Here is an 18,898-nt window from a genome sequence, read left to right as displayed (position 1 = left end):
GAGTTTGACAATAGTAACATGTTTCATGAGAAAGATGTACACATTTCTGATATGCTGCTAGTAAGAGATTGCTTGCGCGGCTGTCGAACCAATTCAAGAAGCGGAAGGAAAAATAATCCCCCATCAGAGATCAAACAGAAAGAAGAATGGGGTGGGGGTCTTCGCAGACAACTTAATAGTTAGAATGGGAACATTCATTAGTAGTAAGTGCCACAGCAGGTTCTCCAGGGCTCGTCGTCAATCGGCGGATGTAGGCCTGTTCCCGGGATCGGGTTGCCGTATTTCCTGGATCATTCTCACAACTTGCTCCATATTGGGTCTCATGTCGGGTGTCCTGGCTACACAGGCCATTGCGATCTGCAGCATCTGCACCATTTCGTCTTCAATGTCCGGATTCTTGACAAGCTGAGCGTCAAACACCTCCGCCGTCCATTCTTCTCTAGCAACAGATTGCACCCACCTCGCTAGGTCTACTACCCCATCATGCCCCTGCCCTGCTGGTTGGACAACGGGTGCTTTCCCCGTTAGCAATTCGAGCAGGACCACACCGAAGCTGTAAACGTCAGACATCTGAGTGTATTTCCTCGTCTCGCTCACTTCAGGTGCTCTGTATCCGGTACTTCTACGAGGTAAACCCACGATTGGGGTAACACCGAAATCAGAGGCGCATCCACTCAGGTCTTGGGTGAGCAGGATATTGGACGACTTGATATTTCCGTGACTCAATTTCCGACCGGCAACACAATGGATGTGGGCAATGCCCCTGGCGGCTCCAAGCGAAATCTTTACTCTGGATTTCCAATCCAGCCTTCTCCTTCCATCGGGCTCCCTATTTCCTGCATACATATGTCCACGCATATTAAAAAAACGAGAATGAATTTATTTCACAAATAGATGGGACTCTCGACTCGAAAGCATAAACAAAAGCCTCGTTATATACCATCAGTTGTTATAGACACTAATAGATGATGATAACAGCTGCCAACAAAAAAAAAAAGGGGGGGTTACAGTATATATATATATATATATATATATATATATATATCAATGGCTATATAAGAACGATTACCATGCAATAATGTGGACAGGCTGCCCAAGGGGACGAAATCGTAGACGAGGAGTTTCTCATCTTTGGAATAGTAATAAGCACGAAGGGAGACAACATTGGGGTGGTGATGGTGATTGACCCTCCAAACATTGTCCATGTGTTGTTCAAATTCCCTTCTTCCCACCACCGCCGCCACTTCTTTGAGCCGCTTCACGGCAACAGTAGTCCCATCCTCCAAGGTTGCCTTATAGGTTTTCCCGGAAGCTCCCTTTCCCAGTACTTCAGCTGACGCTCTCAAGAGGTCTTCCAGATCAAAATTGCCTTCTCCTTGCAAGAAAACCAATTTGTTCTTTTCGGCCTCGCCGCTCCTAGACAAGTAGCCTTCCCCCTCCTCCTTAAGCTGCTTCGCCTCATGGATTTTTCCTCCTCCTCCTCCTCCTCCTCCTCCTCCGCGGAAGGGATTAACTTTCACCAGTACTGCACTAGCACTTGTTTCTGAATCTCTTTTCTTGTTATTCATGCAGCATTGGAACACTATTACTAGGACCAGGAGAATCAGCAATGCACAAGCTCCGAGTGCAATGGGAACAATTGCACCAGTACTTAGCTTTGACTTATTATGCTTTTGAGAAGAAGCTGGTGGTGGTGGTGGCGGTGAGGATGGCAAAGGAGACTGTGCGAAAGAAGAATGAGGAGGAGGAGGAGGAGCAAGAGAAGGAGAAGGTGATGGTACGGCGGAAGAAGGAGGTATCGATGGTGAAACTGGAACACGGCACTGCTGGTTGAGGGGCCTTCCGCAGAGTAAGGAGTTTCCCAGGAATGAGGAAGCGGGGAAGCGCTGCAGAGAAGGTGGGATGGAACCGGTCAAGTTGTTGAAGCTGAGGTTTAAGTGGACGAGGGCCGGAAGCTGGCCGAGTTGATCAGGTATAGGTCCTGTGAGCAAGTTGTTTTGGAGATTCAATCCAGCGAGACGGGTCAAATTGGTGAAGAGTTGATCGGGGATGTTGCCGGGGAAGGAATTGAAGGAGAGATCGAGAAAGGTGAGTTGAGGAGAGAGAGAGATGGAGGAGGATGGGGTTGGAAGATCCCAGCCAGAGAAGTTGTTGCGTTGGAGGTAGAGGTAGCGGAGGGAAGGAAGAGAGAGGATATCATAGGGAAGAGCCCCCGAGAGGCGATTGGATCTAAGGCTGAGGGAGGCCAGGGCATCGAGCCTCCCTAAGGTATTGCGGGGGATAGGAGCATAAAACCCGAAGCCCGGAAGCCGAAGCTCAAGGACACGGGTGGCGTTGGCGGTGCAGGTGACGCCGGCCCAAGACCTGCAGACTGAGGATGATGATGATGATGGTTGAGCATTCCAGTTGAGTTTCCTGGCACGGGGATGAGGAACTGCAGAAGCGAAGTCCAGAAGGGCTTGTTTGTCTGAACTTAGATCAGCAGCAGCGACGACAGTAGTATGTTTTGGGAATAGCAGATGAAGCAGCAGCTGCGCCAATATGATCCCCCCATATTGATATCGTGGCCTCAACATGCTACTAGCTACTACAGTTAGTGAATTGAAGCTCCCCACAACACCACTCGGCCATGCATCACTCACTGCGCAGGACAGTAGCTAATTTCTTGATTCATTTGATCAATAGTAGTAGCAGAGTGGATATGTGTGTACCTTTTCTTTGGTTGCATGGAGATCTCTTATGCAGAGGTTGATATCATCATATAGGTAGCTAGCACCTTTTTTTGTTTTGTTTGATGCATGAAAGGAATAATAATTTAATGACAAGAAGGTTTCATTTCTGTGGGTTGAAGTCGAATGTATATGTACGTTGTCTCCATCTTCATAAGCCCAATGTGGAACAGTGGATGTAAATACTTTTGGTGACCTTTCCTTGTACCCTTTTCTGTCTTGAGTTGACTACTCTGTCTTCTCCCAATCATTTTGCCATCGTTTTCCTCTCTAACGCACCCTCCCTCATGCTTGTCTTTTTTCTATTTTACTCTTTCATTCATCTTCTTGGGCCCGCTCACATTTAAGGAGAGCATTAACTGCTATTATTGGTAACCTAAGTCTACTATTTAGAGGAGGAGTAATTAATTGTTCAGCTTCTCCGTCAAGCAAACAAACGGCAGCTCTCTTTTTTTTGGTCAAGGAGTTTGTTTGCGAGAGGAGCCTTGACCCCTCCTGCATCACTATGGCTTTTTCTGGTACACTACTAGCCTACTGCTGCTACGTGAATTAAATGTTTATTACCCAACACAAGTAATCTTATTGGCAGTTGGATTTCTGTTCAAGTAATCGTACTCCTTTTACTCCTTCCTACGCATTCGCTAAGGTATTCCATTGGTAAGTGCACCTGCTCCTACATATATATATATATATATATTCATTAAAAAAAAAAAAAAGAAGAAAGAAGCTTCCATCGGCGCATGGGTCGTAACACAAATTGCCCTTTTTTTCTTTGTCAAGTGGTGCAAGATAGCATTGCTTTGACCACAACATTGTGCTGCTGAGGCCGATTTGGGATCCTCCTGACAAGTTGCAATTCATACGTTTCCGCTACTACAGTCGTAACAAATATACTGCTACTACTACTCTATTATCGTTCCTCGGCCAGTCGTAACAAACAAGTAGCCAACCAGACCTGCATTCTGACAACCACCGACTGAAGCAAATATTGCATTACGCGCTCTGACAATAAAATTCTCAATCACTTTTAGGCTGTAAGTGTCGCAAGGAACTCGTGAAATCCGCAGGTGGAGTCAATCGCTGAAGCCAGCCAAATGCGCATGAAGGAATATATTTGTTGGCAAACAACCAACCAACCAATAGAATGATAAAATGGCACTTCTAAACAAGAAGATTAACAGCAGTTTATTCGACACATTTTCTTCTCTCTCAACCTTTATATTACCAAATAACGCGAGGGGAAAAAAAAAAAAAAAAATTCACTGCCACACGGAAATGCACTTCATGCAGGTAAGGTTACAAGGGGTCAAACGGCTCTGGTAGAGGTTCAAACCCACTGTCAAAAATGGCTCCTTGGTCGGATTTATCGTCTAAACTATGCAACCAATTAGTGTTCTTTAAATCCTCTTTAAGTAGAAGGGTGTCATACCGGGAACTCTCATACATGTCAACAACTGTCAGTTTTGCCGGATATTGAGACTTGTCTTCCTCATTTCCGTTTTCCAAATACCTACCGGCATGATAATTCCCATGTTCTGTACCATCCCCATTATGGAAGATGGGGGCATCTCCATTGCCTGAACCTTGTTTAATCACAGTCGGACCGAGTTGACCTTTGGTACTGCTGGATCGTATACTTTGTGGGAAGAGGGTCGAACCTGAGAGAGCACGATTTCCACTGGTCCCGTTTCGTATGTCCTGAAAGAGAGTATAAACAAATAACCATTAACAAACCATAAATTTATTCTTTCTAACCACATTCTGAAAAATAAATTGTTTATGCTAGGTCCCACCGACCTTTTCTTAGCGCCACCCAGAAGGCTGAACAAGCATCCCTCCGCATCAATGAACCAGTAGTGTCACTCTAGCATGCTTAGTTTTCTCTTCACGGAAATTATTTTTAGAAACCTCTTTGTTATGAGATGTTACTTTCTTTTTATCCATAATGATTTTTATCCCTCCACACTTCTATGGATGTGTCACTTTCTTTGTTATTTTCCTGGTAGGTAAGGGTGTTTAGAGGGTTGGACAATATTCACTCTTTTAGCTTTTTCACCGTTCAATAACAGCAAATAGCAGCAGAACTTAAACCTACATGTAAGGAGATATGCATTCGAGGTCTACATGCACGTTCCCCTATGTATTCCTCAATAAAGATAATACATGAACAGGCACATCTAGGAAAACATGGGGATGGATTCTTCAGTGAAAGATAGTCGTTAATCAAAGCAACACTGTAGTGAATAACAGAGGAAGCGAGAAGCAGTCCTAATAATAATAAACTGGATTTATGATTTAGATGAAAGCCAGAGTTTCCAGACGCCATAATCATCCAAAAAAAAAAAAGCTGCTTACGAAACAAGATTGTTTATAAGGTAAGTCCATGTCCATTTAGTTGAGGAAGACATAAAGAACTATATGTTGTTTTCACACGAGAAATTGCCATACTTACCATATGTCTAATAGCCATATCCAGAGATTTTTTTGAGATTGTCCGCCCAAACCCAGTGCTCTCTGTGGATGTCTTTGCAGGCTTCCGGGTTGGCAACTCAGATACATGTGGAGCTCTGTGAGACTCTGTGGTATGATTTGCTTGCCCATTGGCAAGCATTCTGCCCCTTGACAAAGGTTCTGGGACTCTTCCCCTGGTAACAACGGGTGATGACTGTCTCCTAGGCAAATTTGCAGCACCTGAATTCTCTACATTTCCTTTCAAAGTGACAGTAAAACCTGGCCTAGACCTACCAGCAGAGAGTGGCCTATCTGGCAAAGTTGTTCGTAGGTTTGGAGGTGTTTCAAGTGGAAAATCTGGGATAACTATTGGCTGTTGCGTGGGCCGAACACGGGGATTCGGGGAACTAGGGCGTGATGTGGAAGCTACAGTCCGGCCACTCTGAAGAGAACGTCCAACCAAATTTGAAGATCCAGATGCAGGAGACAAAGAAGGTGCAGGATTCCGGCGAGTAGGTGTGGATGGCCGAGATGTAGAACGAGCAGCAGGAGAGCTCAAATTCGCAGGTATTTGTGGCCTAGAAGTTGGAGTCGAAGGTCTAGAATTCTGGGATGGCCTCACTTTGTCTGCAGAAGCAACAGTGGGTGCTGGATGGGCTTTAGAAGGAGTTGACGATCTTGACAGTGTCGGGCGGGAAGATGGGGTCGAGGGTCTTGCTGTAGATGATGATCGGCTACTAGGAGTTGAAGGTCTAATATAGGACGAGACTGAAGCAGAGCTTGTGTTGAGAATAGAGCTCGATTTATTTGAGTATGTGCTGTATTGGGAGGTAGAAATGGACGAACGAGTCACAGAGCTACTTCTTGCGGGTCTTGAACGATTGTCTTTCTCTGATGATTGAGAAACTGAAAGCTGAAACCAACGAATTTTTCATCCATTTAAATTCAACAAGATGCACTATTAAAATTGAAACCTTCACCCTGAGGAAAAGGACTTCCGGGAGTAACAAGGAGATTGGCAAGACGAGTGACAAGTTTAATAAGAGATGACCTAAACCTCTTAAGAGGCTCAAAGCAGTAAGCCTAGTCTTGCAAGGCAAAACAATGAAACAAATGTGCACGTGAGAGTGAACTGCACCCACAAGCAATCTCAATTGTTTAATATTACCAGACATACGGACAAAAAGGCTTTATCATTTTAAGCCAATGATACAATACATATCGTGTGAGAATGCATTTTTACCAATTGATGGATATGGCAGACCATGCAATTGTTGATCAGTATGGACAATATGCACTAGGTAAACTAACTTAATTTCTCCAGATAGTAGCAGAAAATCTTTCAGTATGCCATGGAGACCGACTGTTCATACCACCATGGAGCAAGCTCAGTCATGAAGCATTCACATACACCAAAATATTACATTCAATGACTAGAGAGCAACGGAAAGATGAAACCTATGTGAAACGAAGAGAGCCTACCCTTGAGGCCTTGGTCGTGGAGCTAGATCTGGATAACAAGGTGGTTCTAGAAGCCATGGGGACAGTTTGAGATTCATTTCCATCTGATGTAGGAAAGAGAGGAGTTCCAGGAGGAGTAAGAAGCCTATGAAGAAGGAAGGGAAGGTCAATGCAGTAAGAAAATGTATAATCAGGTTCTTCAGTAAAATCCACTCTGCATTAGGCCATCTATAGTGACGAGTCCACACTGGAGACAAATGCCTTGACAGTTTATGATGTTGATATAATTTTACCAAGTAACAAGGACCTCTGGCTGGTTTGATGCATTAAGCATGAAATGTTCATGTTGTAAACCAGAAATAGGTGGCACCAAAATGCAGACAAGCGGTCTAAAGAACAATTGTACAGGCAAATATGTATGGAGTAAAATGTAATCAAAAAACGGAAGAGTTTGAAAGGTGAAGGGGGCGCGAAATGGGAAGGAGAAAAATCCAAGGGTAATGCAATACGATTTTCAAAACCTATGAATAGGCAAAACAAAGGAACAAATAGTAACAGAAGATAAAATGTTGGAGAGGGAATTTAATAAAAATTGAATTAGATAAGATTAAGTAGAGAAATTTTATCTCAGTCAAGGCCAACTGCTTGGCAAGCTTAGTTTTTTTTTTTCTATATAAATAACAACATCTTCCACATTAAATACAATCCAATAAACTTGTGGTTCCTTATTTGTCCAATTGGCAATACCACATTGGTCGAACCAACAAAAATAAAATTTCTCAGATTGAGTGAGTAGCTTTTAGTAGCAAGTAGAGCAGAATTAACAACAGCAATAAGACGAATTTAATTAATACTGGCATTAGCACTAAACAGGAAAGAAAAAGCGGGGTTTGGTTTATCACCAATCGTAATCGTGCTTGCCTCCATCGGTAGATGAGAGTAGATCGTCCAATCCAGGCTTCGGGGTGGGTTTGGCAGCGGATCCAAGGGAGAGTCTTCCCAGTCTAACAGAAACTGCACAAGTGTATATGTATATGTATATGTGTGGTAATTCATATGCGAATAAAAGAAGGCATTCAGATTAGCTTTAATCAAAATTGAGAAACATGCAAGGGGTTTAGAGTAGACTAAATAGGAAAGATGGAAAGTGGAGGGGCGGAGATCTGATCGATCTGGGAGGCGTATTGGAGGAAAGTGAGGTGTCGTGATTGGGGAAATGTGAGTAGTAGCGTGAACTAATAAATTAAAACAGGGGTTAAATAAAGCGCACCAATCATACATCAGCCATCAATAATGATAACATATATGAAAAAAAAGAGTCCTTCGATAGCATAGACAGCTAGAAACTAAGAAGAAGAAGAAGAAAGTGGAATGAGGTGGTAGTAGGGTACCGTACCGTCGGACGAGTCATCGGAAGAGGCAAGGGAAATGCTGCGGCGAGATTTAGAGAAGAGATCGAGGTGGTTGTGGTCGTCAGGGGAGTCGTTGGCGTTGAGGCTGAGGCTGAGGCCACGGCGGTGGTGGTGAGAGGAGACGCTGCGGCGGCCGGCGCCGCCGATGAGGGAGTCCTTCAAGCTCCGATTCATGGTAGTACTAATACTAACAGTGGTGGTGGCAATGGGTGATGGGAGAAGAAGAAGAATGGAGGGGCAATGGTGGTGGCGGAATGCCAAATGTATCGGGCATCTCCCTGAGGACGAAATACAGAGAAAAACAGAACAAAATAACTAAATGAATGGAAGCAAATGAAAGATGCATGTCATTACTATCTGTCACCCGAGACTGTCTGCTGGAGCTCCGCTAGAGAGAGAGAGAGAGATCCTGTTAAAAAAAAAAAAAAAAACCTTTATTGTGAAATGTACGTCCATCATCGCAATCCCACTCTCGATCTCCATTCATGATTCAACTCCCCAAACTCCTAACTCAACGACTCAGTACTACACTACCACTCCCCAACCTATTTGGATCATTGGACACAGATTATTTTTCAGAGAGAGACACCGCTCCCACCTCCCCCGACCAAACCCAAAAAAAAAAAAAAAATGAAAAGGTCCTGCGAGTCCGGTGTGGATGTGATGGCTCGCTTTACATCTCTATCTATATCTATATCTTCTGCATATAAGTAGGAGTAATAAATATGCACGCGACAGACTAGACTACGACCGTTATTGTACACAACACAACAACGCAAGTACTTAATATGCTATACTACAAACACTACTAATATCCTACTATACCACTCAGCAGCAGCAGCAGCAGCATGTGGGGAGTGGGATCGACCCTATTGGGGTTTTGGCTGAGTTGTAAGTAGCACTAATTCAATGCGATTGCTTGTTTCTATCCCTATTTCTATATATTTACTAGTTACATATTTCTGCTATATATGTGTGTGTATATATATATATACACGTAGAGAGAGAGAGAGAGGAGTAGAGTTTGTTTGTGTAAACTTGTTGTGTTGTTTTTATATTATTATACTAAAAATATACATTAAAGTTAGTTTTCAAACTAGTAGTATTCCCCTTTTTTTCTCCACCATAATTTCAAATATAATGACTTCTTCCAAAGAAACAGTAATAATTATAAATAGGCATGTAATCGAGCCGAGTCGAGCTCGAGTATTGCTATACTCGAGCTTGACTCGACCTATAAATAACTTGGCTCGAGTTCGATTCGAACTCGATCTAGTCGAAAAATCTCAAACTCGAGGTTAACTCGAGGAAATCTTTAAAAGTTCGAGACTCGACTCGATAAGGCTCGACCTTTAGTCAAGTCTTATCAAGTCGAGTAATCAAACTTTTTGATTCGATACCTTACTTGTAAATTCAGTATAAATTATACTCATAACGGTCATTTTATAATTATAATACATATATGTTATTTAAATTATATGGTTCGACGAGCTGCAAAATTTTGACTCAAACTCGACTCGAATATGTACTCGAATAGCTCAAGACTCAGTTGGAACTCGGTCAAACCGAGTCAAATCGAGTTCAAACCAAGCCATTGACCAAGCTACTCGGCTCGCTTACATTCCTAATTATAAATAGGATGAGGGGGTAGTGATCGATGTTGAAGTTGCAGGGGTTCGTGGATGAGAATGGGACGAGGGAAATAAGTATGGGCCTAGACAAATCTTTCGGTTTAAAGAAAGAAAAAAAATTAGGAAAAGGGCAAAATTATTTCCAAATCATCACCATTTGGCTACCTAGATGATTAGCTACTTCATAAATCCAATTCAAAAATATCGAATACCCAACCCTATTTGAATTAATTTGACGGTTTTGACAACAATAACCAAATTTTTCGTGTTAACAAATACTTCCTACAAATTTGTCATTTTTTTCTACAACATTCTTAAAAAACTCCCTATAATCAATTAAATATTACTTATAATTAAACCATCAATTTCTAAACTAGCTAAATTCTTCTTCTTCTTCCTAACCTTTTCCATCTCTTGAAAACAAATACATCTTCTTCTCCAGTGGTCTCCCTCCCTCTCATTTTTTTTTTGTGGTGTGTGTTTGTAATAAAGTATCTCCTAGGATTTTTTAGTAAGAGTTTATTCTCTAGTAGGAATTAATCCTAAAAAAAAATTACATTTTCAATCTGACATTTTTCATGCTTTAAAATAAAGTCAAAAGCTAAGGTACTACTTGTTTTGAGGGAATGGGAGGGAAAGGGAAGAAAATGGATGGATAAGGTTTTTCATATTTAAATTGGTTTTTGAAGAGAGAATAAAATGATTGGGAGAAAAAGAGAGATATAAGGTTTAGTTATATTTTTTAATCAGTATCCTTTCCATGCAAAAGTGGGTAGTGGAAACAAAAACGGAGAGAAATGATACCAAAATTAATGACAATTTTAAAAAATTCTAAAATACCTATTATGTATTTACAATTATACTTTAAATTATGGATAAAAACGTAATTAAAACGTGATAGGTTTTTTTTTTCCTTCCATAATCCACACAAAATGGATGGACCTGATTTCCTCCACTTTCCTTTCTTTTATTTTTTCATTGGAGTCCTTTCATTTCCTTCAATCCAAATGATGCCTAAAAGAAGAAAAGAGTTGAAAACTTTGTACAATTTTTTTTAAAAAAATAAAAAATAAAAAATAGACTCAAAAGGATGTCATCAGTTGAGAAGAGGCCTCAATACAAAGTGTCTAAAATCCTATTTAATAATTCAACTCAATACTTAAATTTAATGAGATCAGGTCTTAATATGTCTAGACGTGTTTTATAATAAAAAAAATGAAACATCTGAATTAATTGGAATGAAATTCTTAGGCAAAAATTGATTCCAAAAATAAATGATAAGCTATTCACTTATCACTCAATGTGATATATACTTAAATGCATCAAATATAGTACTTAACAATTAAGTAAGTTAATGGATTCAAATTTTAATTTTATCAAATACAACTTAAGTGGTAGGCGTAAACGGAGGTAGTTAAGTACAGGTTCAAAAGCGGTTGAATCAGGCAGAGAAGAGTGAAAGCAGCTGAATCACAAGGAGGTGACTGAGTGAGAAGTGGAGTGGATGGCTTATTTGTGGTAGTCCAGTGTTTTCAAACTTGGGCGTCAAGGTGGATGGATGGAACGTCCGTTTAGGGAAAAGAAATAATCGAAAAAAAGAAGAAGGGAAGAGCAGGAGGTGAGTGGCGTAGTGATTTTATCGCTCCCCTCATCCGTCGTAGGAATGGCAATCCCCACCTCCGCCTTGGCCCTGCTCTCCCTGGCCTGCCTTCACCCCGCCCCAACTTCCCCACGAAGGCACTCGTGAGTGCTAAAATAAATTTGTCTTATAATAATCAAATTTTTGATAATTTAATTTAATACTTAAATTTAATGTATTCAGATCTTATCATATTCAGACTGTTTGATAACTAAAAATTGAACATCTGAATTAATTAAATGACACTGAATTTTCTAGGCATAACTTACTCTCAAAATTAAGTGATAAGTTATTCACTTATCACTGAATGTGATATATTCAAATGTAGTAGATTTAATACGTGATAATTCAATAATTTAATGGATTCAGATTTTAAATTTTAGATTTCAAACATCAGTTTTAACAAACGCACCCTAAGTCATTATCCACTCTAAATTTAATATTGAAATTTATAAAAACAATCAAATAAAAGTTATTTGAATGCAATTTAACAAAATGAGATAAATATAATTAAAGTAATCAAGTTGTCATTTTTTAGACAAATAAAATCACCAAGTCATTATTATTTTTTTTAGAGAAAAAAGTATTATTGTGTTAATTATTAATTTCTATTAATAGACATGTAAAATTGGTAATATTAATTATAGGGAAAATCGCCAATTTAGTCCCTAAACTTTTTTTTTCTGTCGATTTAGTTCCTATACATTATTTATAGCCAATTTAATCCCTAAACTTATATTTCGGTTCCAATCAAGGAGTTTTGCGGCGGCGCCACCGCATAATTTCTGTCAGCTTCCCAATCGAGCAACAAGAAGGGGTATTTTAGGAACTTCCATTCTAAAGCCTTAACCAAAATTAAAAAAAGGTGCAATCTTGCCGTTTCTCATAACTCAAGATTCAATTCTTGACTTCACTTGGATGTTGTGAATTGGAGTTTCGAATCTAGTCAGCTCAATTCAATCCAATTGAGTTTCCATCAGATTCTGAATTGAGTTCAAACCAAATTTAATTGAGTTCCAATTGAGTTTCCATCAAAATCCAATGAGTCTGAATTTGGTCCTTGCTTTTCAAATGCAGCATAATCTCCCAAAAGAATTGGCGAAGGAAATTATGCCGCAGAACCAAATGCAAATCTCCCAAAAGACCCAAAACCCAATTCAATGGAGAAATACCCACCCAAAATCCAAATCTCCTGCAAAACCCAATGCGGGTGAATTATGCAGTGGATTTTCAAAGCAAGGACCAATGCAGCAGAACCAAATGCAAAACCCTCAAGCCGATGATGGCCTCAGCTCATCCTTTGGAGTCACCTCTCGTCCTCGTGAGGAGTCCATCGCCGCCGCCAATCCTTCCTTCACCGACGGAGTTGCCACCCAGGAATTCTTGACTCCTGCCATGATTCCGCTTTCATGTCCCAATCCATCAAATCAAGGGCTAAGGATATTCAACCATTCGATTATTTTGATCCCAGGTCCGATCCAAACCAACTTCTTCTCCGGCGGAACAGCTATGGCTCTGCCAATGGAGTCACTACCACGACGCCGACCGTGACCATCCGGAATCAGAATCATTGGAGAAATAGCTATGGTTGTAGCAATGACGATGTCAATTTGAAATTGGATAGTGGGGGTTTACAGAGGATATTATCCTAGAAACAAAAATTGTCGAAAATTGCCCGTCATGTTGCAGTTTCACGGTGGAGTGGGAGCAATGCTTTAGTGGCAAATGATTTGTTTTGCAGGCAGATTGCTTCAGTGGAGATTGCACCTTTTTTTAATTTTGTAGGCGGAATGCTTCAGTGGAGTTTGCACCTTTTTTTAATTTTGGTTAAGGCTTTAGAATGGAAGTTCCTAAAATACCCCTTCTTGTTGCTGGATTGGGAAGCTGACGGAAATTATGCGGTGGCGCCACCGCGAAACTCCTTGATTGGAACCGAAATATAAGTTTAGGGATTAAATTGGCTATAAATAATGTATAGGGACTAAATCGACAGAAAAAAAAAATTTAGGGACTAAATTGACGATTTTCCCTTAATTATATTATATATACTAATATATATTATATAATGTTTATAACTATTATTATAAGTTTGCAACTAATTAAAATTATATATATATTTTTTTTTAACGGATGGCAGGTTGAGTGTTGAAACGGAGGCACTCTCAGTCTCCGCCCCAATTGTTATCCCTAATCAGTCGTCTCACCTTCCCCTGCAGACCGAGCGCTAGCTCTCATTTAGCAGCAGCAGAGTAAAGAAACATAATCCGCTCACCCACCACCCTTCCCCTCTCTCTATCCTATCTTTTGTTTTCTTTCTTTTTGCTTTCGGGGAGTAGGAGTAGTTTCGTTCATTTTCAAAATTTGTTGAAATTTGAGAGCAGGGGAGTTATAGTTATGAAAATCGGCAACGTCCTCTCACCTCCTCCTGCTTCTCTAAGAGCTGCTGCTGCTGCTGCTGCCCAGTGAGTCATCTGTGGAAATTGTTAATAATAATAAAAAAAAATACAGCCATCATTACTACTTAGCTACTAGTACTAGTATAATTCTACTTTCCCGTCATTTTTTTTTTGGGTTTTGTTTGTTTAAACAGCTGTAGATACCCATACGGACCATGGCCACACCACCCCATCCTTGCTGTTTCTCACAATCACATCACAGCTTTTATGCAGCAGCAGCAGCTACCGGCCCGTCATGACAAAATGGAAAACCGCCTCCCGCTCTCGCCTCATCACATTCTTCACGCAGGTTTCCACCCTTCTCTTATTAATTAATAATAATCATATTTGTGTTTTTACCGCCGCCGCCGCCGCCGCCACTCGTTGTAACTCCTCACCATCTCCCCTAATAACTTAATTCTCGATTCAAGATTAGTTTCTCCAGTAGTAGCACTAGTTATAGTAGGAAATTGGTGAGCAAAATCTCCACCTTACTGCCTCATTCATGAGCTCACTTTCTTCTTGTTCTCCACCATCCACCGAATTAAAAAATTTTTTTTCCCTTGAGTTTTATGCTACTACAACATAAAAGTATGCCTGCCTTCCCTTTCTCTCTCTCTCTCTCTCTCTCTCTGCACATATTCCCCGCCAGCAGTGCAGGAACCACCCCTCAATCTTCAAGCTTTACTAATACTAATTTTTAAGCAACATATCACAATCAAACTACCATCTTCTACTCTTATCATACTACCCCATTCTCAATAGTCTCAATCATCTTTGCAGGTTGCAGGAATGCCAAGGTTTCTCGGTTAAAGGCTGCCTTTTGGGAATCAATCAGATCCGGGTACTTTTAACTATTCTTCATTTTCACTGCACTATTTAATTGTTGATGCTTGATACCAATAGGGGGAACCATTTCTACTTGCCTGGCTAACTGCCCCTAATCCGTATGAACATCATTATATTTCCATCCTCCTTTAGTTCCTCTGAGTGTGTCTGCTTCTTGGATGCTACTTTATGTGTTTGCCCACTTTTGCAGGTTTATGAAAAATAATACTATCCAGGTTACGGAATCACCATCCACCATTCAAGAAGAGGAAGAAATGTTGCCTGACGAGTTTGTTCTTGTTGAAAAAACCCTACCTGATGGAGTGGTTGAACAGATCGTGTATTCTTCAGGTGGAGATGTTGATGTCTATGATCTCCAAGCTCTGTGCGATAAGGTACCTAACCTGTTCATGTTCTCGTTGTTCATGCACTCATGTCTTTATGGTTTTTTAAGTGTAAAATTTGATATAGATCAACATTTCCTCATCAGAGCTATCTTTGGTATAATTAGACACCTACTTATATATAGTTTGTACAGCGGGGAAAACCCTTCTGCAGCTCTCTTGAACATCAGTTGCTGGAATATGAAATGCTGCCTTGGTTTTGAGCTAAATTGCTGGCCACCCTGTGGTTTTATTTATTTATTTATTTTTCTGAAGAAATTAATACGCCTATTTTACTGTTTACCATGGTGGCATGACCAGAAACAACAGAAAACTTCATTAGTGGTTGTTTTTTTTTTTTTTTAAGCACTCCCTTTAGACTCTTGGCTTTTGGCTTCATCATGAAGGAGTGCTACTGGAGAGGCGAAACTTATCAATCTTATGTTTAAAATCCACTTTCAAATAGTTCTTCCGCTTTTAACGAGTCCAAGGACATCAAAAACTGAAAAAACAAGTCTTATCCTTCAAACTGAAGTGGATAATGGAACTGTATGTTGATATCAGAGTGGCAAGTACCATTCTGTTTATGACTCAGCCAAGACTTTGAACCATGGTTTACATATGATATGAGTTATACTAATTTTTTCTGTCAGAACTTGATCTGCAGTCTGCACAAAGAGAAAATTGTTATACTTGACATGCACCTTGGGAGTTCTTCTGGCAGGTTGGTTGGCCCCGGAGACCATTGTCAAAGCTAGCTGCTGCTCTAAGAAACAGCTACACAGTAGCAGCATTGCATTCCATAAGGAAATCTGCCGGAGAAGGTATGCAGTAGACTGGAAACTTATTTGGATTTCACTTCATCCATTTGAAGATGGCTCTCTTGTAATCGTTGTATAACTTGTATAATGCTTATTTTTAAGTGACGAACATCTTAGTGTACTTGGGCAAGTGACTTGGCAGAAGGGAGTGCCGACAAGAAGCTCATAGGCATGGCCAGGGCTACGTCAGATCATGCTTTCAATGCAACAATTTGGGATGTTCTTGTTGATCCTTCCTATCAGGTATGAAGCGTTAGTATTGGATGGAGAAACATACTGGATCTGAACTTGGATAACATTGACATTTCACGCTTGCAAGTGAAACAGAAACAATAGCTTGCATATTACACAGTTTAGATACTCAAAAGTAGGTGCTGGCTGGGATTTATTGATCCTGAGAATCATTTTTTTAAAGCATGCATGGACTGTACGTGTTTAGCAAGCAGTAAATACAAGAAGCCCATAGACATGATGGTTTAGTCAACTTTGGTCTTTGTCCCTAGATGAATTTTGGGATTATTGGTGTTATTGGTTACTTGCTCGTTGCTGCACAGTTGATTTTGATTGGGTGTCTGAATATATTAAAACCTATCATGGATCCACAAAACAAAAACCTAGGCTATTAAGCTGGGTACTTGGTAAAGTAAAATATGACCCAAGACAGGATTTAATTGACTGCCTATGCTGTTTTCAACTTGTGCCGACTATCTGCTCACTCTTTCATTTTTTGAACAGGGTCAGGGACTTGGAAAAGCTCTTATCGAAAAGCTTATTAGGACTCTTCTGCAGAGGGACATTGGAAATATAACACTCTTTGCGGATAGTCAAGGTATATATGGTAACAAGAACTGTATTCTTGGTCTATCACAACAAATAATTGATGGCTTATTGCAATTTTTGTTGTGTTAGTTATGATCAACTCTTATTTGTCATGTCCATTTTTAAATGGTCAATTTTTAAAGGATTTATTCATTCTCTTGAAGCTTTCTCATCTTATCAGTTAAGGATAGGGACAACAGGAGATGCATTTTTAATCCCAAAACCTTTTTTGTGAGAAATTCAAGCTAAAGTTTTTTTTTTCTCCACTCAATTTTGGCCTTGATTTCGAAATTGCAGTGGTGGAATTCTATGAAAATTTAGGTTTTGAGGCAGACCCAGAAGGCATCAAAGGCATGTTTTGGTACCCCAGGTATTAATTCGAGTCAAGCAACACTCGCATAGCTCATAGCGTCTTCAACATGTGATGGTTGACTAGGTCTTTCTGGATGCAAATGTATACTAGAAAACCGATATTTGTGATGACAATTGATCGGTTTATGATCCTTTGCTTCCCAATTCTTAATGCAAGTTGTTTGAGCCTCTTGCAGTTTAGCATGTTTAAGCGTTGATAACATCATGAAATTGCAACACTCTTTTAATGATTTCCTTGGAAATTGGGGTGACAAGGTTATATTGTGGTAATTAAGAAGTGTTGCTTGTAGTGGATGTATTTTCAGGTTAGACCAAGTGAGGATGCTGTTGGAATACAAAAATTAGGATGATTGCGATGTTATTTTGGTATACCCTTTGGGCTGCGTAAGTTGTCTTTGTTGGCAAACAGCAGACTAGGGTTGGATGAGTATCTGCAGATTGACCGGGCATTGTTTCTATTTAAGAGAAACATTAAATTAGACAATTGGCCCGGGAGGCTTTGAGTTTTTACTGCTTTCGAGTTGCATGCTCAAAAGTTGATATGCAATTGCAAGGAACCTGAATCAATGAGTGGTTAAGTGGCATGTAAATCACGTATTTTTAGAAGGGAAGAGAGTATTTTTTGGAATAGTTGTTGCGGCAATTTTTGTAGAATTTTTTTTTTCCTTGTAATGTGATGTATGTGTGAGATTACAAAAAAGTGATTTAAAAGACAAGAAAGATGGGCTGGTAAAAGTATAAGCTGAATAATATTTGAAATGATATTAGGTGTGCATGCACACCCAGACTAGGACTATCATGTCCAAATATACAACTAAATAGTCAAGAAAACGTTTTGAGATTGGAAATTAAAGTCTTTAACAAATGAAACCTCAAAAAAAAAAATTATTTTTTGAAACTGAAACGAGACATTCCTATTTTACTAGTGCCATGGCTCGATTTTCCGTTTTTGAGTACCTCTCTTTGTATCAAAAGTAAGAAAGTTACTCCATTATTTAACAACTTACCGGCAGTGATTTATCATCACTCTTTCTTCGACCGCCAATACAAAAAGAGTTAAATAGATTTACTGGGTGGTAAATAAATCGATCGAAGTGAGACGAGGTAAGAAGGCATGCAAGTGAGCAAGTGAAGAAGGGAGGGTTGTTGAGGATTAAAAAAGAAAAAGAAAAAAGGAAGTTCGATCCCAAACGACTCGGATTGGGATCCAGATTCCAAGTTCGTCTTTTTTTTTGTTGAAGTTACAAGACGGCTTTCTTTTTCTTGCCAGGGATTTTATTTCATGTGGAACAATACGAGTGACAGCACGCCGCCAATGGAGATAGGCAACCTGTCTGGTCAAAATTCTACAACCTCTCAGGCGGATAATAGCATATACTATATTTGGAAAAGGTTTTCCTTATATCAATTTCAGAACTATGCTTTATGATAAATGGTTATGTGATATCCATTAAGTTCTGACGACAACTTCATTGCCTCTTTCTTTTTCTTTTTTTTTTCTCTCTCTCTTTCTCTTCTTGTTTATTTGTTTGGTGGTTTAAAAAATCAGTTAAAGTTACTCAATCCCTCCCGTGAAATGAATAAAAAATGACCGCATTGCCCGAAACTAGATCTATATATAGGCAGAGTCCAACTCTGGTCAATCAGCTCATGTGTTGGTTAAAAATATATTAGTATCTCTCTCTCTCTATATAAGCTCAGAATGTGACACGGAAGCAGGAACACTAAGGGAAACAGAAGGCTGCTCAGTCAGCATCCGGAACAGAAGGACCCTCACCTCTCTTGTCCTCCATGGAAGTGACCTGGTCAGTCATCAGTGGCGTGATTCCGACCATTAAGCCTCGTTGAATTTACCCCCTCTTTGCCGCTACAGAATTAAGTTGGATAGAACAGGTGAAGGATGAACACGGCATGTGA

The 18,898-nt window shown here is 40.1% G+C and overlaps 3 protein-coding genes across 5 annotated transcripts; 1 reads left to right on the top strand and 2 right to left on the bottom strand.

Annotated features, from left to right (window-relative positions):
• Positions 1-3: 3 nt before the first annotated feature.
• Positions 4-3,042, bottom strand: LOC113697205 (probable inactive receptor kinase At3g08680). The gene is made up of 2 exons (XM_027216718.2): positions 1,070-3,042; positions 4-836 (listed from the first exon to the last, which is right to left on the bottom strand). Exons 1-2 carry the CDS (start codon positions 2,574-2,576, stop codon positions 238-240), a joined length of 2,106 nt encoding a protein of 701 aa, XP_027072519.1. The 5' UTR covers positions 2,577-3,042; the 3' UTR covers positions 4-237.
• Positions 3,043-3,810: 768 nt separating this feature from the next.
• On the bottom strand, positions 3,811-8,753 carry LOC113697206 (uncharacterized). Of its 2 annotated transcripts, none has more exons than XR_011816596.1 (6): positions 8,486-8,753; positions 8,038-8,331; positions 7,544-7,655; positions 6,663-6,786; positions 4,527-6,093; positions 3,811-4,427 (listed from the first exon to the last, which is right to left on the bottom strand). XR_011816596.1 is itself a non-coding variant. In XM_027216720.2 (6 exons), the coding sequence occupies exons 1-6, from the start codon at positions 8,538-8,540 to the stop codon at positions 4,026-4,028; spliced, it is 1,899 nt and encodes a 632-aa protein (XP_027072521.1). In that variant the 5' UTR covers positions 8,541-8,745; the 3' UTR covers positions 3,811-4,025. The 2 variants fall into 2 exon arrangements, 1 of the variants encoding a protein (XP_027072521.1); XM_027216720.2 differs by having other exon boundaries at positions 5,182-6,093; positions 8,486-8,745.
• A 4,698-nt stretch (positions 8,754-13,451) lies between these two features.
• Positions 13,452-18,368, top strand: LOC113694694 (histone acetyltransferase TAP1-like). 2 transcript variants are annotated; one of them, XM_072054152.1, is made up of 8 exons: positions 13,452-13,785; positions 13,914-14,068; positions 14,542-14,602; positions 14,798-14,981; positions 15,694-15,793; positions 15,933-16,033; positions 16,526-16,619; positions 18,252-18,368. In XM_072054152.1, the coding sequence occupies exons 1-8, from the start codon at positions 13,718-13,720 to the stop codon at positions 18,281-18,283; spliced, it is 795 nt and encodes a 264-aa protein (XP_071910253.1). In that variant the 5' UTR covers positions 13,452-13,717; the 3' UTR covers positions 18,284-18,368. The 2 variants fall into 2 exon arrangements, with proteins under 2 accessions (XP_071910253.1, XP_027069349.1); XM_027213548.2 differs by lacking the exon at positions 18,252-18,368 and adding an exon at positions 16,907-17,223.
• Positions 18,369-18,898: the final 530 nt, after the last annotated feature.

The sequence above is a fragment of the Coffea arabica genome, chromosome 6e, assembly GCF_036785885.1.
Source record: "Coffea arabica cultivar ET-39 chromosome 6e, Coffea Arabica ET-39 HiFi, whole genome shotgun sequence".
Lineage (NCBI taxonomy): Eukaryota > Viridiplantae > Streptophyta > Magnoliopsida > Gentianales > Rubiaceae > Coffea > Coffea arabica.
This window is presented reverse-complemented; position numbering and strand designations above follow the sequence as displayed.